Genomic DNA, 11,219 nt, shown 5'->3' with positions numbered 1-11,219 from the left:
CTGATGGTAGACATCTACATTCCGGGGACGCTCTGCAAATAAACGCTACACATGGATGCGGTACGCTGTATCGTTGTACGGTGCATCTACTTGCGGACAGCGTACAGGAAGCCGTCGAAACCCTTCTCTCCGACGGTTGCGATGGTGGTCGCATCCACCTCGGTGTTGGTCTTGAGATACTCGAGGAGCGCGCGGACCCCCTTCGAGTTGGCGTCGGGCTCGACCGTCGTGTCGGCCACTTTACCTTGACGCACGACGTTGTCGACAATCTGGCGCGTGAGCGTCGCGAGAGTGCGAGGGCGGCCCAACGACGACTTACGATCACTCCGCCCGACTTGACGAGGCGCTCCGCTTCTTTGAAGTAGATGACGTTCGAGGGCTTGTCGGCGTCGATGAAGGCGAGGTCGAACGGCTCCGGGGGGTTCAGGCCCTTGAGGGTGTCGGCGGCGGGGCCGACGAGCACCTCGGCCTTGTCGGCGAAACCTGCGTTGGCGATGTTGGCACGGGCGACCTGTCCGTGTAATTGTCAACAAGGGGGCTGCGAGGTCGTCAAGGCGAAAGGATTATGAATATTGACCTCCGCGTGCTTCGGGGAGAGTTCGCAGGTGATAAGCTTCCCGTCCGCGGGGAGTGCGCGGGAGAGCCAGATGGTAGAGTAACTATAGCGAAACTATGTTTAGCATGGTCGCGTCGAGGATGTTAGACAGCGTCGAGGGGGGAGGGGGACGTACCCGCCCAGAGTGCCGACTTCGAGGATGCGCTTGGCTCCGATGGACTTGGCGAGGAGCGAGAGGAATTTTCCTTGCGCAGCGGAGACGGCTATGTCTGGAAGGCCGTTCGCGGCGCTGTTCTCGACTGCAGCCTCCAAGATCTCGTCCTTCGGGATGAGGAACGAGTTGTGGTACTGGTCGCTCTTGACGAAGGCGTCCTTGGTGAAGGTCGACATTGTCCGTAGGTTTCGGGGTAGAGATAACTTGGTATGTGTTCGGATGCCGATGCGAGGCGTTCTGCACGCCCTATATATGATCATGAGGATGCCGAGTGTAATTGTTGACGTTCTGATCTGATAAGCGTGCATGCGTTCCCCTGACCTTGTGCCTTCGATCATCACGTCTATTCATAATATCGACCATCTGACACTCGTCCGACACTTCGCATGAGCGTACGGGTCCGAAAAGTCGACAAGAGTAGGTAGTTAAAACAACTACGCTCGCCGTATATACCTGCTCGGTGATACCGAGTCTGCTGATCTCGTTTCAGTCGGTCCACAATCGAGTTTTCTGACATCAACCCCGGACCTTGGGCTAAGACCCAGAACGCTTGGGTGTACTTAGTGTCGGCGGCCAGGGCGAGGCTACTTATAGTCATCAAATGCCCGAGAAGATGTCGTCTATCTCGTCCGCTTTGACCTTTTTGACTTTCTTCATTGCCGGCTTTGGGAGCGGCGAGTCGGCTTGTGTTTGTGTTTTCCTTTTGGCCACGACAATAGAAGACTTCACAGGAGCGACGGCGGCAGTCCTGGAAGTGGATGATTTTGGGCGACCTGAAACGTCTCGAGTCGGAGCTGGCATCTGCGCCGTGGTGGAATCTGAACCTAGCAGAGATGGGTTAGCGTCTGCGTGATTCAGGAGCAGACGCTGCATACCAAACCGTGACGAAGAGCTGGGTGTGTCGCCGGGCCTGTAACCTGGGCGGTCAAGATTCGTAAAATGACGAGTCACATGTTCGCGAGGAGCGAGTCCCCCAACTAGAGAACCCGAGGGGTTGCGTTGTGGATTCGTGGTGACTGCACTGTCCAGGTCTTCCACGTCATCATCACCCCCCGGGGTGTCCACGAAAGGAGGTGTCGATGAAGCGTCCAGTTTCGGCTGGCTTGTGGTAGCAGTAATCCTGGGAAGAGTGGACGGCTGAAACTGAGTCAGTTACCGGGAATGTATGTCATCCCGAGGTGGACCTCACATCTAGCACATGGATCAATGTGTGTATTGTCTCGATACATTCTTCGAACATCGGGTGAATCTCGAGTAGCAGGGCGTTCAACCGGGCGGCAATGGCTGTGAGAGTGAGAACCAGCTGCAGGAAGTATGCGGTCTTCATCGCTGACGTGAAACAGCTGAACTTCCGGTATCCGTCAGCGGATTATGATAAGGATCCAGCAGTAATTCTTACCTGTATGCCGACGAGAGACGCAGGCGTGTCTTTGAGCAGTAATCAATTAATTGGATAACCACGAGCATGTGTGGTGCATACCTCTTCCAGCAATTGACAAGCAGCCGACAGCCGTTCATGTACACGAGAAGCGAAACCAGCAATCGGTACATGCGTCCACGCTCCTTTCATGACCTTGGGACTATCACCCTCTGAGCATGGGAATTATACCTTCGACTTTGCAAACGTACTTTTCTAGTAACGCGTTCCCCCAGAAGGAGCCTCGGAAAGCCTCGACCATCTCTGCCAGCATCATGTCCGCGAGCCTGCGACCAAACCTTCGCATCTCGACGGCGCGTTGCCAAAATATGGCGGACCTGTGCTGGTTCTTGCCCTTGTAGTACAGTCGCTCCAGCAGCCTCAGTTCGTCGCCATGAGCGGAAAGTGCCGTCTGCAGTCGGCGAGAATGTCCCTTGAGATGCTTGAGTACGGAGTCCACTGACGATTGAGCTTCGGCAGAGAGAGACGCTCTTGGCAAGCAGACGACGTTCTCGAACTTGACAAAACGTTGATTAGGCATTGACTATGGAGCAAGCACTTTGTATGCAAATAAATTCGGACGCTCAGGGGAAACCGCAAGAAGAGCGTTGCACCATGTGACTTCTCGTGCACTCTGATCATCGAGCTGCCAGCCGAAGCTACTGCAGCCATTGCGTATCCACGCCCACCTCCGCGTTTCGACGGACAGAAGAATGAGCGGCAATGCAGGACAAGATGCTAAGTTCTTCACGAGAGGCAAGATCCAGGTCCGTCCAAACCATGTGCGCAGAGGCCCCGAATCTCGGCATTCATCATCCGCAACGTAGGAGTTCCGCACGGAACTGCAAGTCGCAGCGGATGGCAAGGACAAAAAGTTCGTGAAGCGGAAGACGGCGCTCAAGAAGATCATTGCGAATATCACAATGGGCAACGACAGTCGGTACCTATCGTACGCCGTAGCGGCTGGCCCGCGGATTGACGATCGTTGCTGCAGTGTCGCCGCTCTTCCCCGACGTCGTGCAATGTTTGGGTACCCCATCCATCGAAATCAAGAAGAGTGCGTAGCGTGCACAATATGACAGGACTTGGATGCTGATGTTCACCGCAGTGGTGTATCTGTTCTTGGTCAGCTATGGGCGAACGAAGCATGAACAAATACATATGGTTATACCCAACTTCCAGCAGGTGCGATGGGCTTCGTTAATGGAGACGCCTTGTCTAATGTCATATAGGACTGCAACGACCGAAACCCTCTCGTTCGCGCCTTAGCCATCCGAACAATGTCATACATTCCCATACCTGTCGTAACGGAATCTCTTGCTGAACAGCTACGACACTGTCTGAAAGACAGGGACCCATACGTCAGGAAGACCGCTGCAATATGTGTTGCTAAGCTGTATACTGCGGATCCTCGACGTGCGGAGAAGGGCGGGTTTGTGGAGATGTTGCGCGACCTATTGCTGGACAGCAACGCTACCGTGGTCTCGAACGCCGTTGCCGCCCTGACTGAGATCGGGGACAGATATGACGGGGTCATCTTCAAGCTGAACCTTTCCATCGCCAACAAACTCCTAGCAGCCTTGGGCGAAAGTTCAGAGTGAGCTTCAGGGCGTAATGTTGGGTAGGGCTATGTTAACCGCTTGTTTTTCTAGGTGGGGACAGGTATACATCCTGGACTCCATACTAAGATTTGTCCCTGAGCGGCACGCGGATGCTGAGGCCATGTCCGACCGGATTATAATCCAGTTGCAGCATGCGAACACGGCCGTTGTCTTGACCGCCATCAAAGTCCTGCTTTATTTGATGAACTACATGGAGGATCGCAAGCTCATCGAGCATATATGCAAGAAGATGGGCCCGCCTTTAGGTGCGCATATGCCGAACGTTCCGCGTGATCATACTGAAACATCCTTGGGAACAGTCACTATGCTATCCTCCGGGCCGGAGATCCAATACGTAGCACTACGCAACATTCTCCTGATCATTCAGCGTAGACCAACAGTGCTGAGGAACGACGTTAAGGTTTTCTTCTGCAAGTACAACGACCCTGTCTATGTCAAGATGGCGAAGCTTGAGATCATGTACCGGCTCGCCAGGGAGGATAATGCAAAGGAAGTGCTCGCGGAATTACAAGAGTAAGTCGTGCCTTACCGTTTCTTCAGTTTCTCGTTCATATCTACTTTGCAGATATGCCTCGGAAGTCGACGTGGACTTCGTACGCAAAGCGGTCCGCTCCATCGGCCGTCTTGCCATCAAAGTCGAAGCGGCAGCGAACTCCTGCATACAAGCTCTCCTCCAGCTCATCTCCACCAAAGTCACGTATGTCGTACAGGAGGCCGTCATTGTCATCAAAGATATCTTCAGGCGGTATCCTGGGCGGTACGAAGGCATCATCCCTACGCTATGCGAGAACCTGGACGCATTGGACGAGCCAGAGTCCAAGGCATCGATGATATGGGTGATCGGCCAATACGCGAACAGAATCGATAATGCGGAAGAGCTACTGGACGACTTGAGGTTCAACTTCAACGAGGAGTCTACGGAGGTTTCTTATCGCTGAACAAAACGTAAAACACGTTGCTGACTAGTTCCCCAGGTTCAGTTGGCATTGCTCACGGCAGCGGTCAAACTGTTTGTTTACAAACCTCAATCCCAACAAGCGCAGAAACTCGCGACCGAGATTCTCAAGGTCTGCACCGAAGAGGTCGACAACCCCGATCTGCGGGACCGCGGATACATGTACTGGCGGTTGCTGGCTATTGATGCCGCCGTCGCCAGAGACGTTGTCCTAGCGGAGAAACCGGCCATAACTACCGACGCGGACCGCATGGATCGGGGTGCGCTTGACCAACTGCTGCTGCATACAGGGACGCTGGGTAGCATATACCACAAGAACCCCGAGGTGAAGCTTATTTGCATGCGTGAAACGTCCGCTGACCTCGCCTTCGGCGTCCTAGACATTCATTCGCAATACGATGGGGAAGGCATTGGTGGACAGCCCGGCGCTGAACGCTCATTCTCGTGCTGTGCTCGTTCCCCTATCGCAACCCAGCTTGCCTCCCATGTCAATCAAGGTTGCGGGACCTGGACCGGTGGAGCGCGCGTCCTCCACTGGAAACCCGCGTTCCCTGGCCGATAAGCCAGCGCCACCGACACCGACGACACAGGAGAATGACCTGGGCGACGAGGAAGGTCAGGAGAACGGGGATGGTGATCAGGAAGATGACGAGGACGAGGGCCAAGGCACGCATGGTCAAAGGGCCGCGCTCGCACTTGATCCTTACGCGGACCTGGACGGCGCGTTTGGGGACGTTGATCAGCCAAAGTCGGGGCACTCCAAGACGAACGATGACGATTTACTGTTCTAGCTTGCGTTATTCAGTGTATGGATACATATGTAGGCTTTACCTCCTCAAACGGACTATTCGCTTCCGTCATAGTGGCTGGCTGCAGAGTCTAGTCTGAGCTTGAGCGAGGAGATGCGACGGCTATCTCCTGACGTCACGGGCGGGATCTTCTTGGCAGAGCGGTGCTTGAGATGGCTCGAGATCGCCATATAACTGCGAAGCACCCGCTACCTGCATCTGTGACCTCTCATACCTCAGCTCAATCATGGCTAACGGATCCAAGCGACAACGGCTGAAGAAGGCGCTATCCCCCGTGTCCGGGAGATCGTCGAATACCATGTCGCCTCCAAACCCCTCGCCTGGCGATCAAGAAGACAACGAGGATCTTATGGATCAGCTCATGGCTGAACTCGACTCCAAGGATTCCACAACTCAAACGGAAGCCGCAACCATTCTGAACAAGATGAACGTCGTCCAAGCGGCAGAAAATGGACCGGTGGCGAAGCCAGCTAATGACAGCAAGTCTCGTTACAAAGCGCGACAGGTACAAGCGATGTTCAGCCATTTGGATTCCATCTCATGAACGTACTCATGATAAGGAAAGGAAAGCCGCAGCTTTGGCGGAGGAGGCGGCTCAGAATAACCCTGACGACCCGACGCGCACAGCGCAGTTCGAGCGAGAAGCAGCGGAAGAGGAGAAGGTCGTCAATGCCATCTGCGATGAAATGGGTTTCACTATGCATGAGGTGTGTCAATATTCTGTTCGACGACCGCACCCCCTAGTTACGGTTTCGCAGATAAACCCCGACGGGCATTGCTTGTTCTCTGCCATCGCGGACCAACTGGGCCTACATGGACTCATACCCTCATCACAAGTCTCCTATGCGAACGTCCGGCACGCCGCCGCAAATTACATTCAAGACCACGTTGATGATTTCCTCCCGTTCTTGCCTTCGGAGTTCGGCGAAGACGGCGACGGCGCCGTTGATACTGGTCTCATGTCTCCCAAGGCATTCGCAGCGTACTGCGAACGGATACGGAATACCGGCCAATGGGGCGGCGAGCCGGAGATCCTAGCGTTGAGTCGTGCCTACAATGTTCCTATATTCGTCGTGCAATCTGGAACACCGAGGGTCGTGGTCCATACGCCGACGGGCGCAACTGTGGATTGGAGGGACAAGAACATCAAGGCGCTTTGGATCAGTTACCATCGACGCATGTATGGATTGGGAGAGGTGCGGCATTACCGCGTTCTGTTGCACTCTCGCTAATGGCTTGGCATATAGCACTACAACTCATTACGTCCGAAGAGCAGTGTGTTCTCCAAGATCGCTACGGCATTGAACACATAAGTGACGGCATCCTCACATCGCTGTCCCACAGCATATCATGAAGCGATAATCAAACACACGCTATATATCTCACAGGGAGCCCAGATACATATTGTACATACACACATCACAAACATATTGTAGTTTTCCCCATGCTATACGAAGAGTTTATCTCCAGTACGTAGGCGCAGAGGGCAGGACGATCTTCCAGGCTTCATCGAGTGCCTAATGAAGGGCGAGTTTGTTATTCAAATGCAACTTTACGCCCCGAAGGGTGCGTTCGTTACCTGAATGATCTCCTCGGGCAGAGGGCCTTTCTCGCTATCTTCGCAGTTGTGCTCTAGCTGCGCAGCTGAAGACGCACCAAGGATGATCCCGTCGGTTTCCGTCAGAGCAGAATGGTGTTGGCACCACCGCAGAGCGATCTCGGTCAAGCGGAGAGAATGCTTCTCCTGTTCGGGGAGAAGCATGTCAAGATGCCGAGGCGATGACCTATGTATCAGGGGGTCGTGTACTCACAGCGACACCTTTCAGTAGCTCAAGAGCTTGGAAGTATCCGTCCCGAAGGTATCGTGCTCGGTACATCTCGCCCATCTTGGAGCTCGGATCGAAGCGGCCACCTTTCGGTGCCTCCGCAGAGACGGACGGAACTTTCCCTGCAAAGAACCCGCCTCTGCATTGCGCCCATTCAGGTTCGGAAGATGAAGAGACACTCCCAAAGGAAATACTGCACGCACGCGAGAGGATTATAGACCACGATTCGGATGCCGTATTTCCTGCAGCAAGGAACGAGCTCGGGCTCGATTGCGCGAGTGATGGCGTTGTACATCGCCTGATAGATTTTGGGTTGCACGTAGCCCTTGGTTCTGCAGATCCCCACGATCTCGGCGACCTGAAACATAGCGCGATGAGAAGAGCGCATTGACAGTGACCAGGAATTGAATGCCATGTACCTCCCAGGAGGCGTAGTTGCTCAACCCTAGGATCTCGCTGCAAGACGAATTGGATGAGCACAGTGAAGAGCAATCCCGCGATCTGTTACACCCACAACTTCCCCTCTTTGTACAGCTTGTCGGCTTCGCCCAGGGTCTCTTCGAATGGCATGCTGCGGTCTGGGGCGTGCAGATAGAATACGCGAACTTTCTGACGATTCAAGGTGTTCAGAGAGGTTTCGAATGTCTTGCGAAGTGCAGACGGGGCGTGGTCTCCCGGCTTCACGGGGTAAACTCTGAAGGAGTAGCGTCGGTACCAGTCGCCGTACCTAAGAACAGCTTTTCGGCCCCCTGATACTCACTTGGTGTCAACAGTCGCGTCTTTCAAATCAAGCGAGGCTAGGTACTGCGCGATATCGTGATCAGGAACATGACGAGGTTGTCCACTGAGCGTACTCACTGCTTCGGTCGTCCCCTCGGCATACATCCTCGCGGTGTCCAGCTCGCTGTGACCATGGTTGAAGAATACATCCAGGATTTCCTGGCATTCTTTCTTATCGGCATTGCGAACCCCGTTCTTCCCTGCTTCGCCGATGGTCATAGTGCCCTGTAGTTATCGTCAGACACAAAGCGATGATCAAAACACAAGACTCACAAATATCAAGGGTACCCGAGGTGCCATCTTGTGCGGGGTGCTGAAGAACCGGTGAATGTGGTACCTGTTGAACGATGTCGGTGGAAGGGTAAGGCGTGAGGTTGCGCCGAGTCTAGTGATTGTAGACGTCGCAGATAACGATGATCTTATGGGGAGCATGTGGTCGTTGAACCTGATGATCTATTCATGCACACTACGTCCTGTGTTCATGCGTGCGAGCAGTGAACTAAGTATACATGGGCAACGGCTCCCTCCCCGGGGGTAATGGAGGGTGAGCGGGCCGCTGAATCGTGACTTTGGGTCCTGTGACGCCACGCGACACCCCTTGTTCCCTGCCACCACCAGTGCCGGCTGTTAGTTGCTGCCACACACACGAAGGAGTGGGGACACGGATACCTTGGACATGCCTCCGAACTTGCTGGCGTTGAGGCAGTATGCTATGAAGGCGGATCCTAGTTCATTGCCTGCTTCGGTGCTCTTGCAACATACGCCCACAACGCTGACCATCTTTGACGCCTATCCCAAGTCGATGTTCCATTTTTTGATCCTGCCGCGCGTTCTGACCTCAGAACCTGCGCTCACGGCCAAGGATATCTCTAGTCTTAGAACACTGTGCAAGCGTGGCAAGGATCAAGCGAAAGCGGTGGTATTCGGTTTAGCAGAGGAGGCGCAACGGGTTCGCGCCACCATTGAGGAAGAGATGGTTCGTACACAGGCAGGACCACGAATCTTCTCATTTGGGACGCTGCCCTCAGGTCAATCGCTATGGCTTCAAGTGGGAAATATGGACGGGCTTTCACACCGTTCCCTCCATGGAGTCCGTCCATCATGACCCCTCGCGAGTCTCGCACCATTGACGTGATACATGACATAGGCACCTACACCTTCATGTTCTCTCAGCGGATCTGGTCTCTTCTGCGATGAAGAACAAAAGGCATTACAATTCTTTCCATCCCACGCGCGGCTTCTTCCTTCACCTGGATGAAGTCCTCTCCTGGTTTGATAGTGACGATTCGAGTTTTGCGACAGTGCGTAAAGCTACTCATCGAATTACTGGCCTCATATCGACTGTCTGCCCCGTAACGTGCTGCGCCAGATGTCCGCGCTCGACCCTACCCGATACGAGAGTCTGCTGAAAGAGGATCTGTCCTGCTTCCGGTGTGAGCAAGAATTCAAGCAGATGCCCAAACTCAAGGAACATCTGAAGGAAGAATGGGAAAAACGAAGAAAGCGTGTTCAGGCCAGAGAAGCCAGGGAGTCCAAGACAAAGATAAGCAACAAGCGCCCCGCTGAACAACGTGAAGGCGAAGCTATTGAGAATCCTGAAGACACAAAGCGCCAAAAAAGTGTTTGCGAGACCCCAAAGGGCGGCTTGACGTAAAGACCACTCTCGGGTAAAGTGCTTGCAAACGTCCCGCAAAGACTCCTTTGCGGTATCTTATACGGAACAGCATGCAAAGAGGAAACGGGATCCTGGTCTCTCTTTGTACGTTAGCGTGGCGGCCTTCGATTAATGACACATTATGTCAAGCTTCTTTGCGCGGCGGTCGCCGGACAAGCGATGATTCTCCCAAGCACAATCCCGACCTTTGGTGTTCTTTATCCCGTGCATCTGCTCCTCAAGGCAACGACTTTGCAATATACCCCTAGTACGTAAGATATCGTCTTGCTATATAATATCAGGTACGGAGCCTAACTGCCTCCACCATTTTACTCCGTTCCACATGGATCCTGAACGCAGGCTGACGATTTTGCGCGATTACGCAAAGCGCCCGGACCCGGAGAGCTTGCGAAACTCCATCCGCTTCTCTCATACGGAAACCACCCTGACCGTGTTCGACCGTTATCCCAAGTCCATCTTCCATTTCCTGGTTCTACCTCGTATTTTGCCCAGGGAGTCTCGGCCTACCGGTCTCAGGACCGCGCACCTGGACAACCTGCGCTCGCTCCTCTCCGCCGACAGAGAATGCGCCAAAGCGGTTCTACTGGCACTGAAGAGGGACGTGCAACCTTTGAAGGCTGCGATAGAGCAGGAGATGGTTAGTGTGATATCTCACTTCCTGGTGTGCTATACGATACTTACGTTACAATACCTCCACGAAGCTTGACAGGTACGGTTGCACATGGCCGATTTGGATTGGATTCCATCCGATCTCGTCTATGCTGTCAGTCGACTCCATCTCCTGGGCGTGACCGGCTCAACCTGACCGATACACTGTAGACATCTTCATCTCCACGTCCTCTCCGCAGATTTGTGCGAAAAGGGGATGAAGACAAAGAAACACTACAACTCGTTCCATCCGAAGATTGGGTACTTCTTACCTCTGGAGGAAGTGCTCTCTTGGTTCGACGGCGTGCCCAGCTACTTTGAATCCGTACGTTGTACTCATGCTTCCAGTGACGCGTCGAACGGCGTCCTGATACGCTAGCCCTTCAGAAAGCCAGGCTGCTGCAGTCGGATTATCAGGATCTCCTGAACGAAGATTTGACGTGCTTCCGGTGCCGGGCGGAGTTTACGACCATGCCGAAGCTCATCGAGCACCTGAAGCAGGAGTTCGCGGAGGAGACAGAGAAGAAGCGGACGCGAAGGAAGCGCTATTCGGAGATTCGTGACAGGATAGGGAGTTCCAGCAAGCCGCGCGAGTGAACCAGCCACGATCCTCGAGCCCATAGTAGTTCGTCTATCCTCCCGTTATAGTGGCTCAATATTACTTTACTTGCGGCAGGATCGTAGACTTCGAACGTGTTGCATCATGACCCATTCTCC

General features: G+C 53.9%; 6 protein-coding genes across 6 annotated transcripts; 4 read left to right on the top strand and 2 right to left on the bottom strand.

The window, feature by feature from the left end:
- Window positions 1–5: 5 nt before the first annotated feature.
- On the bottom strand, window positions 6–2,679 carry PUNSTDRAFT_53725 (O-methyltransferase family 3 protein). Its single transcript, XM_007385628.1, has 10 exons — window positions 2,400–2,679; window positions 2,251–2,350; window positions 2,170–2,198; window positions 1,960–2,113; window positions 1,646–1,907; window positions 1,299–1,594; window positions 732–1,242; window positions 578–659; window positions 320–511; window positions 6–269 (listed from the first exon to the last, which is right to left on the bottom strand). The coding sequence occupies exons 7-10, from the start codon at window positions 944–946 to the stop codon at window positions 87–89; spliced, it is 672 nt and encodes a 223-aa protein (XP_007385690.1). The 5' UTR covers window positions 947–1,242; window positions 1,299–1,594; window positions 1,646–1,907; window positions 1,960–2,113; window positions 2,170–2,198; window positions 2,251–2,350; window positions 2,400–2,679; the 3' UTR covers window positions 6–86.
- A 194-nt stretch (window positions 2,680–2,873) lies between these two features.
- Window positions 2,874–5,596, top strand: PUNSTDRAFT_89675 (Adaptor protein complex beta subunit). The gene is made up of 10 exons (XM_007385627.1): window positions 2,874–2,954; window positions 3,015–3,123; window positions 3,182–3,244; window positions 3,296–3,372; window positions 3,420–3,784; window positions 3,840–4,054; window positions 4,109–4,322; window positions 4,375–4,732; window positions 4,784–5,089; window positions 5,145–5,596. Exons 1-10 carry the CDS (start codon window positions 2,901–2,903, stop codon window positions 5,553–5,555), a joined length of 2,172 nt encoding a protein of 723 aa, XP_007385689.1. The 5' UTR covers window positions 2,874–2,900; the 3' UTR covers window positions 5,556–5,596.
- A 275-nt stretch (window positions 5,597–5,871) lies between these two features.
- On the top strand, window positions 5,872–6,886 carry PUNSTDRAFT_70601 (OTU-domain-containing protein; the record flags this gene model as incomplete). The annotated part of the gene is made up of 4 exons (XM_007385626.1): window positions 5,872–6,078; window positions 6,134–6,280; window positions 6,332–6,769; window positions 6,821–6,886. The coding sequence occupies 4 exons, from the start codon at window positions 5,872–5,874 to the stop codon at window positions 6,884–6,886; spliced, it is 858 nt and encodes a 285-aa protein (XP_007385688.1).
- Window positions 6,887–7,033: 147 nt separating this feature from the next.
- PUNSTDRAFT_136078 (Aldo/keto reductase) lies at window positions 7,034–8,479 on the bottom strand (the record flags this gene model as incomplete). Its single annotated transcript, XM_007385625.1, has 9 exons — window positions 7,034–7,090; window positions 7,153–7,317; window positions 7,385–7,538; window positions 7,603–7,757; window positions 7,819–7,855; window positions 7,914–8,093; window positions 8,160–8,203; window positions 8,258–8,404; window positions 8,453–8,479. 9 exons carry the CDS (start codon window positions 8,477–8,479, stop codon window positions 7,034–7,036), a joined length of 966 nt encoding a protein of 321 aa, XP_007385687.1.
- A 424-nt stretch (window positions 8,480–8,903) lies between these two features.
- On the top strand, window positions 8,904–9,686 carry PUNSTDRAFT_28176 (HIT-like protein; the record flags this gene model as incomplete). Its single annotated transcript, XM_007385624.1, has 4 exons — window positions 8,904–9,155; window positions 9,208–9,269; window positions 9,327–9,480; window positions 9,549–9,686. Coding segments are annotated over 4 exons (606 nt in total), but the record flags the coding sequence as incomplete, so codon positions are not given.
- A 490-nt stretch (window positions 9,687–10,176) lies between these two features.
- On the top strand, window positions 10,177–11,099 carry PUNSTDRAFT_114838 (uncharacterized protein; the record flags this gene model as incomplete). Its single annotated transcript, XM_007385623.1, has 4 exons — window positions 10,177–10,491; window positions 10,556–10,617; window positions 10,674–10,827; window positions 10,890–11,099. The coding sequence occupies 4 exons, from the start codon at window positions 10,177–10,179 to the stop codon at window positions 11,097–11,099; spliced, it is 741 nt and encodes a 246-aa protein (XP_007385685.1).
- Window positions 11,100–11,219: the final 120 nt, after the last annotated feature.

This window comes from Punctularia strigosozonata, assembly GCF_000264995.1.
Source record: "Punctularia strigosozonata HHB-11173 SS5 unplaced genomic scaffold PUNSTscaffold_9, whole genome shotgun sequence".
NCBI lineage: Eukaryota > Fungi > Basidiomycota > Agaricomycetes > Corticiales > Punctulariaceae > Punctularia > Punctularia strigosozonata.
This window is presented reverse-complemented; position numbering and strand designations above follow the sequence as displayed.

What these genes read in the sequence shown, in the direction of transcription:
- PUNSTDRAFT_53725 (XM_007385628.1), bottom strand. Translation starts at nt 946, where the DNA reads ATGTCGACCTTCACCAAGGACGCCTTCGTCAAGAGCGACCAGTACCAC. An exon ending in TCTCCCCGAAGCACGCGGAG is followed by an intron (nt 512 to 577) that starts GTCAATATTCAT and finishes TTACACGGACAG; the next exon opens with GTCGCCCGTGCCAACATCGC. An exon ending in TCAAGTCGGGCGGAGTGATC is followed by an intron (nt 270 to 319) that starts GTAAGTCGTCGT and finishes CTCACGCGCCAG; the next exon opens with ATTGTCGACAACGTCGTGCG.
- PUNSTDRAFT_89675 (XM_007385627.1), top strand. Translation starts at nt 2,901, where the DNA reads ATGAGCGGCAATGCAGGACAAGATGCTAAGTTCTTCACGAGAGGCAAG. An exon ending in TATCACAATGGGCAACGACA is followed by an intron (nt 3,124 to 3,181) that starts GTCGGTACCTAT and finishes TCGTTGCTGCAG; the next exon opens with TGTCGCCGCTCTTCCCCGAC. An exon ending in GAAGATGGGCCCGCCTTTAG is followed by an intron (nt 4,055 to 4,108) that starts GTGCGCATATGC and finishes CCTTGGGAACAG; the next exon opens with TCACTATGCTATCCTCCGGG.